Source organism: Lithobates pipiens, unplaced genomic scaffold (genome assembly GCF_037356315.1).
Source record: "Lithobates pipiens isolate NorthernLeopardFrog02 unplaced genomic scaffold, aLitPip1_a1.2 Scaffold_10, whole genome shotgun sequence".
Taxonomy (NCBI): Eukaryota; Metazoa; Chordata; class Amphibia; order Anura; family Ranidae; genus Lithobates; species Lithobates pipiens.
In genome coordinates, this window is record NW_027507686.1 from 195,397,918 (window position 1) to 195,421,635 (window position 23,718).

Genomic DNA, 23,718 nt, shown 5'->3' on the forward strand with positions numbered 1-23,718 from the left:
GGGTAAGCAGAGAGAAAGGAAAAAAATAAAGAAAAAGGGGAGAAGTTTGATACAAAAGTAACTGAAAAAAAGGGGGGGGAAGGAGGAGGAGGGGGAAATAATAAGAGGAGGCCCAATGGGTGGAAGATACACAGAAAGGGAGAGGCAGAGGGGGGAGGGGGGTAAGGGATCAATATAGCAGCAAATCAGGTACATGTCTCCCCATCTTCCAACCATCTACCCCAGATCTGCTCATATTTAAGTGGACATCCTCTATGTGCATAAATCAATTTCTTATATGGAAGGGTATCGTTAATCTCCTTCTTCCAGCACTGGACAGTGGGGGGGAGGGCCTGCATCCAGCCACGAGCAATCCCTTTTCTCGCCAGGAACAGCGTTTCATGTAAAAAGGTGCGAAGAGGTTTGTCAGCGTCTAACTCCGGCAACAGACCAAGCAGGCACATCTTCGGGTCAAGGCTAGCAGGAGAGCCCATCTGATCATGGAGAAAGCGAATCACCTGTATCCAGTATGTTTGGACAACCGGACAGGACCATATGAGGTGATAGAAGGTGCCTGGGGTGTGGTCGCATAAGCGGCATCCCGGATTATACATTGGTTTAAACCGTGCTATCCTCTGGGGAGTCAAGTATGTCCTATGAATGATGTACAACTGCGTAAGGCGGTCCGACAGCTTGGGGGAAACTCTCTTCACATCCCCCAAGACTTCATCCCACTCCTCATCCACCTCCCATCGGGTCTTAGCAGCATATGCCAATTTCACGGTGCCTGGGAGACGGATGGTGGAGTAGAGGGCGGAAATCAACCTGGTTGGCTCATCACCTTTAATGATATCAACTATAGGAGGGACTGTCAGGGTTGGGTTGGAGCCGGCGAATTGGGTCTGTAAAGCATGTCGGAGCTGTAAGTACCTGAAAAGGACATGATTAGGGAGTGAGAATTCTTCCTTCAACGTTTGAAATGATTTGAGCCCAGCGTTAGTCATAGTTTGGTGCACGTATAGGATCCCATAACGTATCCAGACCGCGGGGTCTGGAACGGACAACAGTTCGGGCAAATGAGTGTTAAACCAGAGAGGTGTATAGGAATGGACCTGCGGGGTCCCGATTTTTTTCAGGGCCGTCCGCCAGATCCTCCGGTGATGTGTGAGCATGTCTACTTTGTGATGGGGGGAATGTCCTGACAATGGGGCCCGAAGGACCGACTGAAGTGGGGTATGGGCCGGGTCGCCCGGACGTTGGCAAAGTAGTGTCTGGTATCTTGGTAGCTCGCTCTTGTCAAAATGATAAAAGTGGGACAATTGGGAGGCAAGATAGTAATCCTGGAAATCTGGAAGAGCAGCCCCTCCCAATGTCGTTGGATTCTTCAGAATGTTCCAAGACAATTTGTGTCTGCTGTGACCCCATACGAATGAATTAAGAATTGACTCGATTGTTTTGAAAAACTTTTGTGGTATGTATAGGGGTGCATGCCACACCAAATAAAGTATCTTAGGTAGAAGTATCATTTTGACCAGACTGATGCGTCCCATAACACCTAGAGGTAGTCTGGCCCAGGTTTGTGTCTTGTTCTTGATCAGGGTATACAGGGGTTCAATGTTTAGAGGCACGTAGTCCGTCAGTGATCTAGTGACCTGCACTCCTAGATACTTGATCACAGAGACTCTAGGGAGATTCAGAGGAGGGGAAGTGGGTACAGGGGGGAAATGATCAAGTGGGAGGATCTGCGATTTGGACCAGTTAATACTCAGACCCGAGTGACTACCAATACTGTCAATGGTGTGAAGGGCTGCAAGAAGGGAGGGACCCGAATCGGCTAAGTAGAGGAGTGTATCGTCAGCGTACATCCCGATCTTTTCCTCCAGACTCCCTATCTTAAGGCCACGGATTCTGGTGTCTGCACGAACCATAATAGCAAGTGGTTCCACAGCCAAAGCATATAGCATGGGAGAGAGGGGGCAGCCTTGTCTGGTCCCTCTCTCCAGCGGGAACTGGTCAGAGAGCCAGCCATTTACTAACACCTTGGCCTTAGGGGATTGATACAGGAGCTGGACCCATCGAATAAAATTGGGGCCAAGTCCAAATCCCGAAAGGCACTCCCACAGGTAGTTCCACTCCACGGAGTCGAAGGCCTTGGCAGCATCTAGAGCCACCACGACCCGCGAGCCGACTTCATCATGGGATCCCTGAATATTCATGAGTAAACGGCGGATATTCATGGCAGTGTTTTTTCCTGGCATAAAGCCAGTCTGGTCTGGGTGGATCAGTGAAAGGATGACCTGGTTAAGGCGGGAGGCAAGAATCTTAGCCAATATTTTAATGTCGACCTGTAGTAGGGAGATGGGTCTATATGATTCCGGATAGTGTGGGTCCTTCCCGGGCTTGGGAATTACTACTATTTGAGCTTCTCTCATAGAGGGGGGTAGGATTCCCGTGTCAAATATCGATTCATATAGATTGTGAAGTTTAGGGTCAAAATTTCAGAGTAGGTGGCATAAAATTCAAGCGGTAAACCGTCCAGTCCAGGTGCTTTAGAGGTGGCCAGAGAGGAGATAGCCCCGGAAATATCCTCCTCAGTAATGGGGGCCTCCAAGAGCTCGCGTTGGGCATCTGTCAGTTTGGGAAACGTAATTCTCGCTAAGTAGTCTCTGGTGTCCTGGGGGGTATGAGTGACCCGGGTGGTGTAGAGCGTGCGATAAAAGCTCGCAAACTCCTCCGCCACTTGTTGTGGATCAGCAAAAATACCATTTTATTTATTCATTAATGGTTTGTATTACATATAGATATTAAAGAGGTATGTTTCAAGGCGGGGTCTGGGAAGGGGCAATGGGTGGGGTCAGGGGTGGGGCTGAAGGAGGGACCAGGGGCGGGGCCAGGGAGGAGCTGAAGGAGGCCCCATCAGGTAGGCTGTACGGGGCCCCATGATTTCTATCAGCGGCCCTGTTCAGTGCCACATTGTAAAGATTATGTAGTATTCAGCAATGTGGCCTTGCAAGAGTGGACATATCTGTTGTGTAGTGGTTACTGACCTGCTTTCAAACTGATCCCCTTCTGATTTTTTTTAGCGGATCGGATTGGAGGTAGGCGGTTGTAAACAGACACAAGTCTGTTTACATCTGCCACTCCATAGAGATGAATAGAGGGTCCGCTTGAAAAAGGACAGGTGGGCCCGATTGGACTGATCATGTGAAAGGGGCCTAAGGTTGCATTTACACTGAAGCACTGCGGTTCACCCTCATTGCGGGTGCAGCATAGTGCACCTGTGGCTTAGCTGCACTGAGCCATAGGCTTCTATTATTACCTGTGGGTCTGAAAGGCATTTTGGTGTGTTTTTAGAAACTGCACCACACTTGCAGTATATAATAGAAGTCTATGGCAAAGTGCAGCTGACCCGCAGGAAAGCCTCAGGTGTACTGTGCTGCACCTGCAATGTGGGTAAACCACAGAGCATCAGTGTGAAAGCAGCCTTAGGCCTCTTTGGCACAATCTGGGAAGCTGGCTGCAAGAGTCACTTGTGTATGACAGCTGCTTGGATTATAGAGGACCAGCAATCATTCAGCAGAGCAACATGCACCTGACCGGGGGCTGTGCAAGTTGCCATCGGTTTGAGGTTGCGGGCCACATTTGTCCCGCAGGCCACAGGTTGAGCATGCCTAAACTAAACTGATCTAAATACAGACATCAGAGATGTTATTGGTTGCCAAGAATTATTACACTTCACATAGTCAATGCACTTATGCTACATAAATTTTTTCTGAATAATAATACACACCGTGGATACATAATGACACATTCATCTTACATCACACTCATAGCCTGCATGTACAGAACTGGTACAAAAGTACTTACAGACATTACAAATCTACATGATCATCAGTAATACTCCCTGTTGATACTTTGCTAATTCAAATTATCCAAACCTCTGTAGCCCCCAATCTGCTCACCTTTCATGTTCTTCTTGTAGTTGCTTGAGGATCAATTGTTTCTGTTCCCACTGTGGACCAAACACACGGACCAGGCGGACAAGTTCTGTGCTGGGGACGTACAGATCTGTCAAGCTTAAAAAAATAATGGAGCATTTTGGTACCACAAAACTAGGTATGTAAGAATTAGTATGCATTATGGGAGATTTCTTTTTTTTTAAAGAAAGGGACATTGTGATAAGCAATAATTATGAGGCTCAGTGAACACTAGATGCGGTGCAAATTCACAGAAAATCCACACCACATCTAAGTCGCAAACCTGTTCATGTGAACTGATTGCTGAGTGTATGTAAACGACACCCCGCAATCGGTTTGCTAAATGCAGCACGATTTGCAGAATCGGATAACATGGGTGTAAAGTCTAGGTGTAACCATAGACTCTGACCTGTTGTCCCAGCCCTAAATCCATTCACTATCCAAATTGTCCAGACTTCACCTCTGAAACATCTCCATCTCCTTTCTAACTGTTGACAACACTAAGCAACGTATTCATTCCCTTGTTATCTCTCGCCTTGACTATTGTAACTCCCTCCTCATTGGCCTACCTCTCTACAAGCCATCCCCTCTTCAGTCTATCATGAAGGCTGATGCCAGACTCATCCAACTTATTAAACGTTCAGTGTCCCCCACTCTTCTCTGCCAATCCTTCCACTGGCTTCCCATTGCCCAACAAATAAAATTCAAAACACTAACAACGTAAAAAGCCATTCACAATTCTGCCCCGAGCTACATCACCAATCTTATCTCTAAATATTACCCAAACTGTCCTCTCTGCTCCTCCCAAGACATGCTGCTCTCTAGCTCCCTTGAATCGACTCCAGGACTTCTACAGAGCCTCTCCCATCTTCTGGAACTCCCAACCTAACCTGTCCGGCTATCTCTTACTCTGTCCACTTTTAGGCGATCCCTGAAAACGTATCTCTTCAGGGAAGCCTATCCTGCCTCCAGCAAACAACCAAATCTTCTACTCTTCTCATCAGTTCATCCATCACAGTCTGTTTTTCTTAGATTGTATGTACCATTTAAGAAAAAGAAAAAAAAAGGTACTTTTGAAATTGATGGCAGCGACACTCATCAGAAAGTTTGGGACAGGGCCATGTTTACCACGGTGTAGCATCCCCTCTTCTTTTAAAGCGGTAGTAAACCCGCACATTTTTTATTTTTTTTTAAACCTGCAAAGCAAAAGGCATAATGAGCTAGTATGCACCGCATACTAGCTCATTATGAAATACTTACCTTAGAACGAGGCCCCGACATCTGGCCCGATCCACGCCGAGGGAGCTGACATGCTCCCTCGGCGTTTCTTCCGGGTATCGCGGCTCCGGCGCTGTGAGTGGCCGGAGCCGCGATATCGTCACTCCCGCGCATGCGCGCGGGAGATTTCAGTCCGGCCGCTCGGCTGCTGCCGGATTTTGACGGCGAGAAACCCCTTGTGCGCATGCGCCTCTGCAGTCAGCGGCGCATACCGAGGGGAATATCTCCTAAACCGTACAGGTTTAGGAGATATTTTTTTTACCTACAGGTAAGCCTTATTATAGGCTTTCCTGTAGGTAAAAGTTAAAAATGTGGGTATACAACCACTTTAACAACACTCTGTAGACACCTGGGAATGGAGACCAGTTGCTGGAGTTTTGGGAGAGGAATGTTGTCCCATTCTTGCCCGATATAGGATTCCGACTGCTCAACAGTCCTGGGTCTTGTCATATTTTTGGTTTCAGGGTGTGCCAAATAATTTCAATTGTTGAAAGTACTTGACTGCAGGCAGGCCAGTAAAGCACCCAGACTCTTCTCCAACAAAGCCATGCTGCTTTCATAGATGCAGTATGTGGTTTAGCATTGTCCTGCTGAAGATCTTCCCTGAAAAATACATTGGATGGGAGCATACAGTACACTGCTCTAAAACCTGGGTACATCTTTCTGCATTGATGGTTCCTTTCCTGATATGCAAGCTGCCCATTGCAGGAGTATTAATGCACCCTCATACCATCATAAATGCAGGCTGTTGAAATTGGCACTGATATGTCAGAAGATTCCTCTCACTTTAGTCCACAGTGTCCATGATTGCCAAAAAGAATGTCAAATTTTGATTTGTTTTGACCACAGTTAAAGCGACGCAGTGCCGAATCACAAAAAGTGGTCTGGTCTTAAGCCAGCAAAACGGTCCGGTCTGAAAGTGGTTAAGCCCAGTGTACATGTAGCCTGACTCTCTAAAATGCCCTTTTCATAACCAGTCAGGTTATTGACTTGTTTCCAGATAACCTAATTAGTTGCAAAATGTTCTTCCAGCTCTTCCTTGTTAGTAGCACTTACTTTAACAGCTAAAGATATATTGCTGCCATCAATTTCAAAATTACCTTTTTTTAAAAAAAATATTACATTTTCTGAGTTTAACCACTTGGGTACCGCGCTATTGCAAAATGACGGCAATAGCGCGGACCCACATTTCCGGGACTACGTCTATTGACGTCATCCCGGATACGAGCGGCCTGCGCTGAGGGGCGCGCGCGGCGCGCTCTGTGATCGGCGAGTCCGTGAGACTCGCCTGATCACCGATCCGTGTAAGGGGTCGATCCCGACAGCTGATCATGTGATAAAACGGAGCCGGTAATCGGCTAGTATTCCTCCTCGCGCTGACAGCGCGAGGAGAAAAAAAAAAAGCCGATCGCCGGCGGCCGTGTTCGGGACATCAGTCCCGATCACGGCCAGCAATTTAAGCGGACACCTGCCCCCTGCCAGTGCCCACCTGCCACCCGCAGTGCCATCCTGAAATAAAGTAAGTGCCCCCCTGTCAGTGCCACCCAGCAGTGCCCATAGTGCCCACAGTGCCACCCAGCAGTGCCCACAGTGCCACCCAGCAGTGCCCACAGTGCCACCCACAGTGCCACCCAGCAGTGCCACCCACAGTGCCACCCAAAATCTGCCTCAAAGGTGCTGCACCCCAGTGCCGCCCATCAGTGCCCAGCAGTGCCGCCCATCAGTGCCCAGCAGTGCCACCTATCAGAGCCACCTATCAGTGCCACCTATCAGTGCCCATCAGTCCCATCTATCTGTGGTACCTATCAGTGCCAATCCGTGCCACCCATCTGTGCCACTTATCCGTGCCACCCATCCGTGCCATCTTATCTGTGCCCATCTTTGCCCATCAGTGCCGCCTTATCTGTGCCCATCGGTGCCGCCTTATCTGTGCCTATTAGTGCCGCCTTAACTATGCCTATCAGTGCCCACCAGTGCAGCCTATCAGTGCCCACCAATGCAGCCCATCAGTGCCCACCAATGCAGCCCATCAGTGCCCACCAATGCAGCCTATCAGTGCCGCCTAATCAGCGCACTTCAATGAAGGAGAAAAATGACCCGTTTGCAAAATTTTATAACAAACTATTAAAACATGATTTTTTTTTTTTTGCATCTTTTTTTGTTTGTTTAGCAAAAAATAAAACTCCGAGCTGTAACTAAATACCACCAAAAGAAAGCTCTATTTGTGGGAAAAAAATGATAAAAATTTCATTTGGGTACAGTGTTGTATGCCCGCGCAATTGTCATTCAAAGTGCATCAGCGCTGAAAGCTGAAAATTGGTCTGGGACTGAGGGGGGTTTAAGTGCCCAGTAAGCAAGTGGTTAAACATTTGATATGTTTTCTATTTTCTAGTATACATAAAATATGGGTTTATGAGATTTGCAAATCATTGTATTCTGTTTCTTTTTTATGTCGATTTTCAACAGCGTCGCAACTTTTTTGGAATTGGGGTTGAATGTATGTTATTTGACACCTAAACCTCTACGATCAGAACAGCTTTTTTAGGATTTGTTCATAATGGTGGCAAAGACTGCTGCTCCTTTGAAACACGATCCATGATACAATTGCTTTTCAGAGGCATTTGACAGGTGGTCAAGAAGCAATATATCTTCTCCTCAATGTCTGTTTCAACTACGTAAATGTAGCATTACAGTGCCACAACTTTGAGCAATGCATGTTGCTGCAGGGCAGTGGCAGTATGGCCTTATTCACCTGGGGGTATACTTCCAGCTGTGGCCACAGCATGTGTATGACCCCAGCAGCTGCCTCTGCAGCTAAAGGGGGAGCAGTTGGAGGTTGTAAAAACATGGCTCAACAGCATGGTTTTACCACTCCCAAATCTTATGTGTGAACATGCCCTTGGTTCACATCTCTGCAGCAGTGTGTAAGACAACCCATTCATTTCAAAATGGTTCCCCACCTACAAACACAGGGAAAGGAGTCATTGACCTAATTAGTAAATCGAGTCCACCTGTGTGCAATTTAATCTCAGTATAATTACAGCTGTTCTGTAAAGCCCTCAGAAGTTTGTTAGTGAACCTTAGTGAACAAACAGTATCATGAATGCCAAGGAACACACCAGGCAGGCCAAGGATAAAGTTGTGGAGAAGTTTAAAGCAGGGTTAGGCTATAGAAAAAATATCCCAAGTTTTGAACATCTCACGGAGCACTGTTCAATCTATCATCTAAAAATGGTAAGAGTATGGCACAACTGAAAACCTACCAAGACATGGCCGTCCACCTAAACTGACAGGCCGAGCAAGGAGATCATTAATCATAGAAGCAGCCAAGAGGCCCATGGTAACTCAGGTGGGAGAATCTGTCCAGAGGACAACTACTCATCGTGCACTTCACAAATCTGGCCATTATGGAATAGAGGCAAGAAGAAAGCCATTTTTGAAAGAAAGCTGTAAGTAGTCCTGTTTGCAGTATACAAGAAACCATGTGGGGGACACAGTAAACATGTGGAAGAAGGTGCTCTGGACAGATAAGACCAAAACTGAACTTTTTCGCCTAAAAGCAAAAACGCCCTGAACACACTATCCCCACCGTGAAACATGATGGTGGCAGCATCATGTTGTGGGAATGCTTTTCTGCTTTGCTGGTCAGAATTGATAAGAAGATGGATGGAGCCAAATACAGGACAACCTGTTAGACTCTGCAAAAGACTTGAGCTTGAGCTATTTTGCAAAGAAGAATGGGCAAACATTTCTCTCTATGTGTAAAGCTGGTAGAGACATTCCCAAAGAGACTGGCAGCTGTATTTGCAGCGAAAAGTGGTTCTACGACGTATTGACTTGGGGGGGGGGGGGGGGGGGGCAATACAAATGCACGCCACACTTTTCAGATATTTCTTTGTAAAAAAAATTAAAACCATTTACCATATTCCTTTCACTTCACGATTATGTGCCACTTTATGTTGGTCTATCACAGAAAAACCCAATAAAGTACATTTGAATTGGTTGTAACATGACAAAATGTGGAAAAGTTTAAGGGATATGAATACTTTTTCAAGGCACTGTAGATCTTCTAGATCCTCCATGAGACCAAGACCACTACAAGTTACCAAAGGATAAAGAGCTTAGGAAAACCAGAGAACTGGCCTTCGCTACCTTAAATGAACCAAAACTATTAAGCTCTGAGCGCTTTCAGGTTTAGAACTTCAATACGCGGGAGGCAGATGTCAGGTGAGGAACAGATCACGTACTCTCTGTTCTCGGTTTACATTGACTAAAGGCAAAGAAGGCATCAAGGGTCTATTTAGACATGAACAGCACATGTAATTTACGTACTGTCAGCCCACTTGTGATACTAATAAAGATCCATAAAAACGCTAAATTATTATAACAATAGGTAAATAAAAAAAATAAAAAACATCCATGTAGATATAAATCATGTATATACATAAATGTTATACATAAATCGGAATCACCACATGTGAGTGCTGAGATACCAGAATTAAAATAATAATTTTAGAGCCATTATTTCAGTTTCTCTCTAAAATAATGAACTGTACAGGTTTTTAAAGCATTGAATATTTACAATTTCAGGCATGTTTGATGCTCGATATATTTATTTGACTTAATCAGAGTTTTTATTATTACTTTAACTTTATCACATTTAGTCTTACAAAATTATATTGAATTTCAGTTTTTTATTGTAAATGCCTTATATTTGCTTCCTGTTCTCCTACTTGCTTAGGTAAAAGTGATGTATCCTCAGCCACTCGCAGAATCCTGGAATATCCATATCATCTCTTCCAGAGAGGCAGTTCTGTAATTCCGAATTTGCGCATGCATATGTAAGATACCTTTACCTTTTTCTGTTAAATAGAATATCCGCCCTGACCCCCCATGCACGTAATTTGATGAATTAAGAGCACACTGTTCACTTTGCCTCTTGGGATATGTACGTTACATATCCCAAGAGGCATAGCCTTTCATTGAGGAAAGGAGGAGGGGGCAGGCCTATTAGCGCATCATCAGGAGGCGTGTCGGCTGAACCTGGAATGGCCAGCAGCCTAGCAATATCACTGGAAAACCTGGTGACGCGGCACCAAACGCTGCCAGAAGAGAAGAATCGGTAAAGTGCATTCCCCTGCAGTGCAATTTGGCAGCCCAATCGCACTGGAAGGCACACAAGGTAGTACATGTACTACTTTTGAAAAGCATGCAACACACCAAATCATATCGCACTGCGTTTCCAATCTGAGTTTGGGGTGGCGTTAATGTATTGGCACCTGCAGCAGATCACAAAGATAGTGCCTTTTGAACATGGTACAGAAACAAGCACAGAATGCGCCTTTGCTACACCGCGTTGGTGTAAACTGGCCTTAAAACTATAACCCTAATAAAATGTATTTAAACTCTAGCTGTCCTTTAAGGTTTTAGCAGAGGAGAATCTCTGGAATTTGTCATTGCCTTAGACATACAGGAGTAAATGCTTCTTTTACACTGGGGGGGGGGGGGGGGGGGGGGATCTGTAACTTGTAATGATTCTGAGGTTTGGCTTCAGCCTTTCTATACTGAGAAATTCACAGTTTAACAGCCTCCCTAATGGGGCCTCCTTCCTACCCCAGACCCCACAGTACCTGCATGGGCTTTTATGCTTGTTGTTATTCCACTCTGTTACCTTCTAAATAGCCTTGATGTGGACAGCGACATCTGGGCTTGGACACAGCTTGGCACATTGTGTTTGATTAACTCATCTTTTACATCTAGGACCTGGTGATAACAAAAATAATTTATGCAGCAAAGAATCTCAAACATGCAATTCATCTGTCTTCATATTTAAAAAGTAGGGCAATGATGTCTGACGAGCAAAGAAACATGACTACTTCATTTACTGCTTTGCCATAAAAAAGGGCAGTGGATGATTACTATTGACAACACAATTGAAGCAACTTCATTTTCTGCACAGGGCCCAAGTCTTTTTTACTCACCTCTGATACACTGGTCTGTAAAAGACACATAGCTGACAGCATTGGTTCACAAAGACCCTCAAACACCATTACATCCTCCTGGAAGACAAGAGGGTCCGTGTTACAATATGCATTATCTGCTGTAAGGTCTACGCTATGGAAAGTGACCTACAACTCACTTTGTTTTCTGATATTGCAGGAGGTTCATCATTGTTAAGTTGCTGTTTATCACCTTAAAATAAAAATCTACAGTAAATAATATGAAAAGAGACTTAAATGACAGTTCCATATAATGACATCATTCTTATACACTCTAGAAATAGTTTTCAATGGCAACAAAGGATTGTGACTACATTTCTAATGTAAGCTAATTAACAAGCATGAATTATACATACAGTGGTGTGAAAAAGTGTTTGCCCCCTTCCTCATTTCCTGTTCCTTTGCATGTTTGTCACACTTAAGTGTTTCGGAACATCAAACCAATTTAAACAATAGTCAAGGACAACACAAGTAAACACAAAATGCAATTTGTAAATGAAGGTGTTTATTATTAAAGGTGAAAAAAATTCAAACCATCATGGCCCTGTGTGAAAAAGTGATTGCCCCCCTTGTTAAAACATACTATAACTGTGGTTGTCCACACCTGAGTTCAATTTCTCTAGCCACACCCAGGCCTGATTATTGCCACACCTGTTCACAATCAAGGCATCACTTAAATAGGAGCTGCTTGACACAGTAAGGTCCACCAGAAGATCCTTAAAAGCTACACATCATGCCGAGACCCAAAGAAATTCAGGAACAATTGAGAAAGAAAGTAATTGAGATCTATCAGTCTGGAAAGGGTTATAAAGCCATTTCCAAAGCTTTGGGAATCCAGCGAACCACAGTGAGAGCTATTATCCACAAATGGCGAAGACATGGAACAGTGGTGAACCTTCCCAGGAGTGGCCGGCCGCCCAAAATTACCCCAAGAGCGCAGCGACGACTCATCCAAGAGGTCACAAAAGACCCCACAACAACGTCCAAGGAACTGCAGGCCTCACTTGCCTCAATTAAGGTCAGCGTTCATGCCTCCACCATCAGGAAAAGACTGGGCAAAAATGGCCTGCATGGCAGAGTTCCAAGGAGAAAACCACTGCTGAGCAAAAAGAACATCAAAGCTCGTCTCAATTTCTCCACAACACATCTTGATGATCCCCAAGACTTTTGGGACAACATTCTGTGGACCGATGAGACAAAAGTGGAACTCTTTGGAAGGTGTGTGTCCAAGTATATCTGGCGTAGAAGGAACACTGCATTTCATAAAAAGAACATTATACCAACAGTAAAATATGGTGGTGGTAGTGTGATGGTCTGGGGCTGTTTTGCTGCTTCAGGACCTGGAAGACTTGCCGTGAGAAAAGGAACTATGAATTCTGCTGTCTACCAAGAGATCCTGAAGGAGAATGTCCGACCATCTGTTCGTGTACTCAAGCTGAAACGAACTTGGGTTCTGCAGCAGGACAATGATCCTAAACACACCAGCAAGTCCACCACCGAATGGCTGAAGAAAAACAAAATGAAGACTTTGGAGTGGCCTAGCCAAAGTCCTGACCTGAATCCTATTGAGATGTTGTGGTATGACCTTAAAAAGGCCGTTCATGCTCGAAAACCCTCTAATGTAACTGAATTAGGACAATTCTGCAAAGATGAGTGGGCCAAAATTCCTCCAGGACGCTGTAAAAGCCTCATTGCACGTTATCGCAAACGCTTGGTTGCAGTTGTTGCTGCTAAGGGTGGCCCAACCAGTTATTAGGTTTAGGGGGCAATCACTTTTTCACACAGGGCCATGATGGTTTGGATTTTTTTTCACCTTTAATAATAAACACCTTCATTTACAAATTGCATTTTGTGTTTACTTGTGTTGTCCTTGACTATTGTTTAAATTGGTTTGATGTTCCGAAACACTTAAGTGTGACAAACATGCAAAGGAACAGGAAATGAGGAAGGGGGCAAACACTTTTTCACACCACTGTATATTATCAAAAGCATTGGGACATCTGTCTTTACATGCACATCAACTTTAATGACATCCCAGTCTTAGTCCGTAGGGTTTATTATTGAGTTGGCTCACCCTTTGCAGCTATAACAGCTTCAACTCTGGCATGAATTAGAGCAGAGACTGCCAGCCAGGCCTTCTCATCCAACATCAGTGCCTGACCTCACAAACGCGCTTCTGGAAGAATGTTCAAACATTCCCAAAGACACACTCCTTTTTTTTTCCAGTGTTATATTTATTTATTTTTAATTTGCATCCATATACAAACACACCACTAAAGTGCAACATGCAAATAAATACAGTATACATTTTCCATCCCTGCACAAAACTACTAAACACATCCCTCCCTATTCTTCTTCCCTTCTATTCCCATCCTTCGCTAAAACTAAGTTTCCTTATTTTGCCCGGTTCTCCTAGTTTAGACCAGACAAAGAAAAAGGCATTTTTTTTCAAAAAATGTACGGTCCTTTTTTATTTATAGCACAAAAAATAAAAACCCACTAGTGATTAACTACCACCAAAAGAAAGCTCTGTGTGAAAAAAGGATGCAAATTTCATATGGGTACAGTGTTGCATGACCGAGTAATTGTCATTGTGAGAGCTCTGAAAGGGGAAAATTGGTCTGGGCAGGAAGGGGGTGTAAGTGCACTGTATAAAGCCCCATTCACACTATCAGTTTTTCTGCTGAGTTTTTCCTTCAGATTTACCAAAACCATGTAATGCAAGGGCCTGCCTGGTTGCATACACATTGAAACTCCTAAGGTTTGCCCTCATATTATATGGTTTTGGTAAATCTGAAGGAAAAACTCAGCAGAAAAACTGATAGTGTGTATGGGGCTTTAAGGTGGTTAATTTTTAGGCAGTCTCACCATAGATGAGCCATAGTTCCCACTATTTTCCATCCCCTCCAACAAAATGGGGATTTCTCTGATACCTGCTTACTTTGTCTGGGGTTCTATACTACCTTGATAAACATTTGTAGTTCATCTCTGCTGTGTTAGAATCCACTGCAGAGGTGTGTGCCAATCCCATAATCTTTTCTAATTGAAGTTTATTGCTTCTAGCTCCTAATTCTTTTTCCCATTATTTCATATATAGCCCGTCCGCTGCCAGCAAGATGTTATAAATATGAGATATCCCATTTTTTTGTGCTTGGTGCCAAAATTAACTTTTCCCCAAAGACACACTCCTAAACCTTGTGGACAGCCTTCCCAGAAGAGTTAAAGCTGTTATAGTTGCAAAGGGTGGGCCAACTCAACATTGAACCCTACGGACTAAGGGGGTTATTTACTAAAGGCAAATCCACTTTTCATTATCGTGCACTTGGAAGTGCAGTCACTGTAGATCTGAGGGGGACATGCAAGGACAATAAAAAACAGCATTTTAGCTTGCGCATGATTGGATGATAAAATCAGCAGAGCTTCCCCTCATTTCAGATCTTCCCCCTCAGATCTACAGCGACTGCACTTCTAATGCAGAGTGGATTTACATTTAGTAAATCAACCCCTAAGACTGGCGTGCCATTAAAGATCGTGTGTGTGGTCAACAGCAGCCTGCCTCTTTACAAAGACTGCTATGTTAATAGGGGTTGCCTGCAAAAATATGACAAGGTCTGGTCCAACTGGCTAGCAGACGCCTCCACAGCCTCTGACCCGCAGCCTACTTAACACGTTATCTTCTGTTAATGAATAGGAATCTGCACCAGTGAAAGTTTTGTATATCTGAGTAGCATGTTTTAGTTCCAAGTTGTCCTGCTGCACATGGTGACAGCTCTCGATGGCCGTTGAGATGCCTTAAATTCTCCGACATGTTTTATATAACGAACTGCCTTATATTACAACTCTGTACACGCCATGCCTGTAACTCTTGTCGTGACCAATGTATGTGTTCTAAATCTCAATAAACAGATTTGCACAAAAAAAAAAAAAAAAAAAAAGATTGTGTGTGTGTGTAAAGGCAGGTGTCACAATACTTTTGGTAACATAGTGTATGTGGTTTGAATGGGGGGGGGGGGGGGGGGGTTTCATTTCAACCTGGTGCTGAGAAGCATAGAAGAAGAAGTTAATAGTAAAGGTCAAGAGCATCAGGGCCCCTTAACCCCATATAAATCTCTGCATAATCACCTTGAAAAAACATGTACCTATAATGAAAAATGTAGATAATATACCGGTACTTACCTAAACTCTGTCCTTCACCCATGCTGGTTAGGCAAGGATGACGTCATGCTCCTTTTGGAGAGATCCTAGGAACAATAGGGATCTCAAAACTGGCAAGAAGATGATCATGTTTAGGAAACACACAACTTGTCCCTCTCTTCTAGATTGGAAAAGGGAAGTGGATGCCATCATGGAGGCAAAACGTTACATAGTTGAATGAATGAAATACATGTATGGCGCACAATGTGAACTGAATCGCCTCTAGGCGTTTGTGAGGTTGAAAAAAAGACAAAAGTCCATCAAGTCCAACCTATGTGTGTGATTATATGTCAGTATTACATTGTATATCCCTGTATGTTGTGGTCGTTCAGGTGCTTATCTAATAGTTTCTTGAAACTATCAATGTCCTCGCTGAGACCACCGCCTGTGGAAGGGAATTCCCCATCCTTGCCTCTCTTACAGTAAAGAACCCTCTACATAGTTTAAGGTTAAGCCTCTTTTCTTCTAATTTTTTTATTTTTTTTTTTTTATTTTTAAAAATAAAACCCTTACTATTGCTCTCCCCCGTGATTCCTTTTCTTAATTTAAATTTGTGATATATAAAAGGTGGGGGTTCCTCTCCCTCAATCCCCACTATCTTCTGCCATTAATAAGAAAAAAAAAAAAGGGAGGGTCTCCCCATCCCCTCTCCCCATCCCCTCCCAAAAAATTAAAAAAATAAATAAATAATATAAATACAAAAAGAAGAAAATAAATAAATAAATAAATAAAAAAATAGAGGGGGGAAGAGACCCCACCTCCCATGGGTTATGGAGTATAACCTCAAACTACAAGCCCCTAGACTCCCACTCCATCCCCCATAGTTCCAAGATATGTTGAAGACTTTCTGAATTCCATTCAGTTCCTCCAAGTATCCTGGAATCTCATTCCTACTCCCCTTTGAAGGCATATTAATTCTTCCATAATCCTCATTCTGTCTATTTCCCTGAACCAGTCTCCTATCCCTGGTATTTCCTTTACTTTCCAATATCTCGGGATCATTGCTTTCGCTGCATTCAGCAGAAATTGAGTTAATGCTATTCTATATTTTTCCCTAGGGTCCTCAGTCGCATGAAACAAACATTTCCAGGGGTCCAGTTCTATTTCCGTCCCATCAATCTCTTTAATTAGGCCCACCACTTTTTCCCAATATAACTGAATTGCGCTGCATTGCCACCATATATGGGCATGAGTTCCCTCCTTCCCGCATTCTCTCCAACATAGGGGTGATAAATCTTAATTAATTTTATGCATTTTAGATGGAACATAATACCACCTAACCAATAATTTATAGTTCATTTCTTGTATCTTTGTATCCATTGAAGTGGAATGGGTGTAGTCTATAACTTTCCCTTTCAGTTTTTCTGAAAATGATTGATTCAGTTCACCTTCCCATCTCCCCAAGGAGGGCATCGCCTCATCCTCCATCGAAGTTATTAGGGTCCTGTATATTTTAGAGATCCCCTGTCTGCCCATTCCTCCTCGGTCAATCAATTTCTCCCAGGGATTTAAACTGTTGCCTGAGCGGAGAGGTTTAGGGAGGGACTCTACAAAGTGTTGGAGTTGTCTATATCTCCATCCATCCCATGGTGTTCTGCCATATTTCTCTCGTAGCTCCGCTAGTGAGCATAAGCTATTTGCTTTTATCACATCCTTTAATCTCAATCTATCGCTATGAGTCCACTTCAAGAACATTTTATTTTCTTTCCCCGGGGGGAAGTAGTCATTTCCTGACAGGGGCATTAAGGGGCTATTATTTTGTCCTACTGTACCTTTAAGTACCCCATCTCATGTTCTTAATGTTTCCATTGTAATCGGGGATATTTCTCTAGGGAGACCCCTAAACTTCATTGGAATCCAGATGGTCTGGCTCAGGCAACTTTACTCATATTATCTTCCAGTAGTACCCATTTTTTATATGGGGCGTTGTAAACCCAGTCTAGAATTCTCCTCATTACCGCTGCCGAATGGTATTTTTGAAAATCTGGAAGGGATATCCCTCCCTTATCCTTAGGTCTATTCATTATCTTATAGGGAACACGACTTCCTCTTTTATTCCATATGAATTTCTGGATCAGGGATTTAATAATTTTAAAGTAGGCCCCTGGGACCTTTATCGGGAGACTCTGAAAATTATATAATGCCTTTGGTAGGGTCATCATTTTAATTACACTTATCCTGCCGAACCATGACAGTCTATGTGCGGGGTATCCTTTAAGGTCTTGTTTAATTCTATTTAGGAGAGGGAGATAGTTATCTTGATATAAGTCTGCAACTGATATTGATAAGTATACTCCCAAATACTTCAGGCCCCTCTCTTTCCACACAAAGGGGAATAGGGCTCTCAGTTCCCTTCTCTCCTTTGGGGAGGTATAGACATTTAGTATCTCAGTTTTCTCCCTATTAATCTTAAAATTCGAAACTCTCCCATATGCCTCCAACTCCTGCAGGATCCTAGGGAGGGACTGTTTAGGATTCGTTATATAAAGCATAATATCATCTGCGAATGCAGATATCTTATGTTCATTCCCTGAAACCTTTATTCCCTCGATTTTATGATTCGCTCTTATAGATGCCAAAAGAGGTTCCAGAGAGAATACAAAAAGTAAGGGGGACAATGGGCATCCTTGACGTGTACCGTTATAAAGCCCAAAGGTATTTGATAGAGTCCCATTCACCTGAATCTGAGCTGTGGGGTTAGAGTATAAAGCATCTATCCACCTTAACATTCTTGGGCCTAAACCCAGTTTATGTAGTGTCTGCAGCATATATTCCCATTCTAACCTATCAAAGGCCTTTTCCGCATCTACCGATAGGAAGAGGGAAGACTGCTTCCTCTTCCTAACTTCCTGCATTAAGAGGGTTGTCCTCAATATATTATCCCTCGCCTCCCTCCCAGGTACAAAACCTGCTTGATCTCCTTCTATGCAATCTGGCATATGCTGTTTCAATCTCTCAGCTAGGATCCTTGCATAGATTTTTACGTCCTCATTAATCAGAGAGATAGGTCTGAAGCTGGAGCATAATGTTGGGTCTTTCCCTTCCTTTGCTAGTATAGTTATAAAGGCCCCCAAAGTTTCCTTACGTATCTCCCTTCCTTCCCCAATTGAATTCATATACTGATGGAAATAAGGTGTCAGAGGTCCCATAAACTTTTTATAATATATTGATGTATACCCATCGGGCCCTGGACTCTTCCCATTCTTTACTATCCTTTATTGCTCTCTCTATTTCCTCCATAGAGATATCTCTATTGAGTATGCCAGCATCCTCCTCTGCTATCCTCGGTAGTTCTACCTTCCGGAGATATTGTTCAATTTTTTCCCTTCTATTTTGTTTGTCCTTGAGGTCCTGGCTATCGTTTACCTTATATAATAGCTGATAGTATTCTGAGAAGATGTTACTAATATCTCTTGTTGAGTATTTCATTACTCCCTTCTTATCTTTAATTTTTGCAATATAATTAAAATTTCTTCTAGGTTTAATTACCCCTGCCAAGATTCTCCCCGGTTTATTACCAAATTCATATTGCTTTTTAGCTGACTTTAAAAAGGCCTGCCTGGTTTCCTGCTCCAGTAGGTCTCTCAGTGCTTCCCGTTTTCCCATAAGTTCGGCCATTATTTTATGGTCATTTAACCCTTTATGTAACTGTTCCAACTCCTGGATTTCCTGTAGGATCATTAACTTTCGTGCTGACCTTATTTTCCTTCTCTTGGCTGCTTCTGCTATCAATCTCCCTCTCATATACACCTTATGGGTCTCCCACAAAACAGTTGATGTAATATTCTCTACATTATTTTCTTTGAAAAATAGATTCATCTCCCTTTCCAAAGCTTCAAATATTTTATGATCATGTAAAAGGGATTCATCTAACCTCCATACTCTTTGCCTGACCGGTATGTCCTCCAGATCCATAACAGCCATAATGGGGGCGTGATCTGAGAGGGTTATTGATTTCACTTCTACTTCCCTTAGTCCCTCCAGGAGCTGATGATCTAAGAAGATATAGTCAATTCTTGAGTAAGAGTGATGCACCTGGGAATAGTAAGTAAAATCCTTTCCCCCAGGATGCGCAATTCTCCACACCTCCACTAGTTGCTGCCGATGTAATTTTTGTTTAATTATCTTAAGGTATTTACCTTCTGAGCGTAGGGATGGGGGTTGGGCATCCAGGGTAGGATCAAATACAAAGTTAAGATCCCCTGCCATAATCACCCCTCCTTCTTTAAAACATTCTAATTTATTCAATACTTTCCCAAAGAAGGGACAAGGGTGATAGTAGGGCAGTAAATATTAACCAACGTATACATTTTATTAAAAATAGAACCTTTGATAAATAGATACCTCCCTTCAGAGTCCGATTCCATAGCCTTTAAAATAAAAGGGGTATTTCTGTCAAACCCAATAGCAATTCCTCTTGCCCTTTTACTAGATGAGTATCCATGAAACCAAGTTGGATAGTTTTTAGACTTCAGACCACTATTATGAGACCATTTAAAATGAGTTTCCTGTAGGAAAGCAATATTTGATGACCATTTTTTCAATTCCTGCAAAATCTGATATCTCTTATTGGGACTATTTAGCCCTCTAACATTATATGTAACAATCTTCAAAGGGGCCATCTTTCATGGAGATCGGTTATAACTAGCCATAGACATTCCATCGTGAAATCAAAAACAAAAAAAACCATATATTTTTTACCTAGATCGATCCAGTCGGTACACCCTACATTAATCAATGTGAAAAAACATATTCTCCCCCACCGATATTCTCCTCCCTCCCTTCCCGCCCCCCCACCCTTTACACATTGAATATCAATGTTACTGTCCTCCAGGCTAGTGCCTATTTACCAGACCCTAGCCCTGGTTGGACCTTCCTTGAGGGAGTATAAGTGCCCGCGTGGGCCCCTGAGCCTCACCCCCTTTCGGAGGTGGTCTCGGGGGAGAACGCGGGCACCGCCCAGCCCCCGGCACATACCTCCCCTCTTAGCGAGCCTACTCAAATTCATCCTTGCCCAGAAACTTTATTCTTTTTACTTTTCCTCCCTTATTCCTGCCCACCAACCTGTTATTTATTATTATTTGTCCCAATTTTACCTCTTCCACCCCCCTCTCCTCCCCCTTAATCAAAAAAGAGAAAAAAAAGAAAAGAGACCCTACACTCTATTCCAAGGCTGGTCTCTTAATTTCGTCCAGTCTATGAGTTTTTTCTCCCAATTTTCTAAGTTAAAACATGGCATATTCAATTTATTGCAGAATTCTTTCAAGTCCTCTGGGAATCTTAAGGTAGCTGATATCCCTTGGTTTTTAGCTATCAGACATGCGGGGAAGCCCCATCTATAAGTGATCTTCTCTTGTAGTTGATTTATTAGGGGTTTCAATGCCCTTCTACGGCTCAGTGTCTCTTGTGAGAGGTCAGAAAAGATAAGCAACGTAGCTCCCTCGTATTTAATAGTTTCAGAGCTTCTTGCATCTTGCTGAATTTGTTGTTTTGTTTCATATTGGGTAAATCTCACAATTACATCTCTCTCCGTCTCGGGTCTTGGCTTCTCTTTTGTTTGAATTCTATGTATTCTATCAAAAGCTATATGAGATGTTACTTCTTTTTTCATTATTTTATTAAAGACTTCTCGAAGCACAGTCTCTAACTCAGTGTTTTTCACGGATTCTGGTAGGCCACGAATTCTTAAATTATTTCGCCTATTCCTGTTTTCCTGGTCCTCTAATTTATATCTGATATTTCTCATTTCTATCCAGTCCATATCCGCCCTTTTTTGTAATTCCGAAATAGCTTTTTTATGTTCTTCTAATTGTATTTCCGATTCTTCTACCCTTTTTAATACATTTTGAATATCTGCATGAGTTGCCTTTAATTCGCCCTTAATCATCCCTTCCAGATGTGACATCATTTCTGCCATGTCCTGTTTAGTGGGGAGTGATTGGGGGTTAATTCCTTCTTTTTCTGGTTCCCACATCTTTCCTGACTCTTTTTGTTGATATCGTTCTTTCAAGCTTTTCTGTGGAGTTACACCTTCTTCTATATTAGGTTTTTTGCTTGTCTGTCCTTCACGGGCAGGTGATGTTCCTTCTCCCCTTTCTGCTTCCTTTTCCTCCCTCTGGTCTACTCTGCCCTGGGCCATATAAGTTTTTATAGAATTCCCTTTCCCACTTTCTATTTGCCCAGCTTTGGCTCCCCTCCTTACCATTATCCTTTCTTCCCCCCTTCCCCTTCAGTTTAGTCTTTCAAATTTACGTTAATAAGCGTTGATATTATTTAACTCTATTACCAACCTAGTCTCCCCCAGATTATGATTCCTTCTGAGAAGCAGGCACTTTTTCCTTATTTATTCCCTTCTTCTTTTCCCCTTCCCTCTCCACTTCCCCCAGTATACCTGTGTGCAAATCCGTTTTCAATTACAGTACAATCTTAATATTATACAATTTTTCCAAAACTATATGTTATATATATTGTGTGTCCCAACTCTTAAAAGAAAAAAAAAAAAAGGGGGGTTCCTTTTTATTTATTTTTTTTCTTCCAAGATAAGTGCAAATGATGCAGGAAGTGCAAAAAAATGCACAAAGTGCAAAAAGTGCTAATGGTACAAAAATTGCGAAAAGTGCCAAAAGTGTAAAAATGCTCAAAAAACTAAAAAAACAAAACAAAAGGGGGGAGGGTACAGAGACAAAAAAGTGCGAAGAGTGCAAAAGTAAGAAAAAAAGTGCACACAATGCTAAGATTGCAAAATATTGCAAAAAAAAAATAATAAAAAAAAAATAATAATAATAATAATAATAATAATAATAATAATAAAAAAATAAATTAATAAATAAATAGGTGCAAATAATGCAAAAAGTGCAAAAAATGCAAAAAGTGCTGAAGGTACAGAAATTGCAAAAAGTGCCAAAGGTGCAAAAAATGCAAAAAAAAAAAGAATAAATAAAAAAAAAAGGGGGGGGGGGGTCCAAATACAAAAAAGTGCAAAGAGTGCAAGGGTACAGAAAAGTGCACAAAATGCTAAGATTGCAAAATATTGCAAAAAATAAATAAATAAATAAAAAAATATAGGGGAAGGGGGAGGGGATGGGATACACCCAACAGCAGGGATAGGGGAGAGGGGGGGCACTTACAAGGGGTATTATTTCTTAATTTATCTACTCTTTTTTTTCATCTACCAAAGCATTTTTAATCCAAACCATGTATCCTTTTTATTTACCCCTAAAAAAAAAAAAAAAAAAAAAAAAAAAAAAGGGGGGGGGGTGCAGGTGACAACGTGGGAAGGGGGAGACAAGCGGGCTGTTGTATCGGGTATACAAATGTCTACCCTAATCCTAATCTCTTAATCACTGCAGAGAGAGAAACAATGTCCAACAACTTTTAACTTCAGCTGTATCAAAAAGAGAGAGGGGATTCCAGCACATATGTCTTAATATCCATTCAATATCCAATCAAGAAAAGATAAAAAAGGAGAAAAAAAAAACAGTCCAATAACTCCTCCTGGGCCACACTCTCGCTATTTATAGTTGATTTGATAGCAGATATTCAAAGCTTGTCTAAATTACTCACTGTTTGTTATTTATAATTCATATATTCATATAGAATCCATATTTCATGTTCCCCCAAAACTCTATCGTATTTTCTAAAATATCATCTAAACCATCGTTCAGTCTGCTAAGAGAGATGTTTTATTTGGAGCAGTCCACTTTTACTTCTACAATCCGATCCAATTCATCTCTCCCTTAGCCTCGGTACACAAGCCAAACAGCAGATCTTTCATCCGATTTGATACTTAGGAGGGCTGGATATATAAGCTTAGGCTTAGGCTGGTTTTAACAGCTATTACAAACCAGCGGTATTTTCAGATGGAGTGATTTACTATAGCAGACTTCTCATAGTGGTCAGCGGGATAGGGGGGGATAGTAGTCTCAGTTTAACATCTTATGCAGCCATAAGACTATAGCCGTTCTCTCTCTCCCTTACCCCCTCGAAACCCTCTCACCATCGGCCGCACCGGCGTCCTCTCTCTCTGGATGTTCAGGATCCACTGCACTCCGCTCTCTCTCTCTAGGGGAAGGTTTCAGCAAGCAGTCGCTTCCGTAATCAGTGAACCATGTCCCAGACCTGGAGCTCCCGGATCGGACCTCCGTCCGCTGGCCTCACTCTCTCCCTCTCCTCCGTTCGTCCGTGTCTGGTAAGCTCCTTCAGCGTGAGGGATAAGTGGGTTCCTATGTCTGTGTCTGGCTCCACTGACGGCAGGATACTTGGGCTCCAAGAGATCGTTGCTTCAGTAACAT

The 23,718-nt window shown here is 42.7% G+C and overlaps 1 protein-coding gene across 1 annotated transcript in view; it reads right to left on the reverse strand.

The window, feature by feature from the left end:
* LOC143937760 (uncharacterized) overlaps window positions 1-23,718 on the reverse strand; it is a 50,381-nt gene that overhangs the window by 20,663 nt on the left and 6,000 nt on the right. Inside the window, exons 2-5 of the mRNA XM_077460833.1 lie at window positions 11,374-11,426; window positions 11,216-11,293; window positions 10,906-10,997; window positions 3,942-4,055 (exon numbers count right to left, since the gene is read on the reverse strand). Coding sequence (XP_077316959.1) covers window positions 3,942-4,055; window positions 10,906-10,997; window positions 11,216-11,293; window positions 11,374-11,426 — 337 coding nt within the window. The remainder of the gene's footprint in view (window positions 1-3,941; window positions 4,056-10,905; window positions 10,998-11,215; window positions 11,294-11,373; window positions 11,427-23,718) is intronic.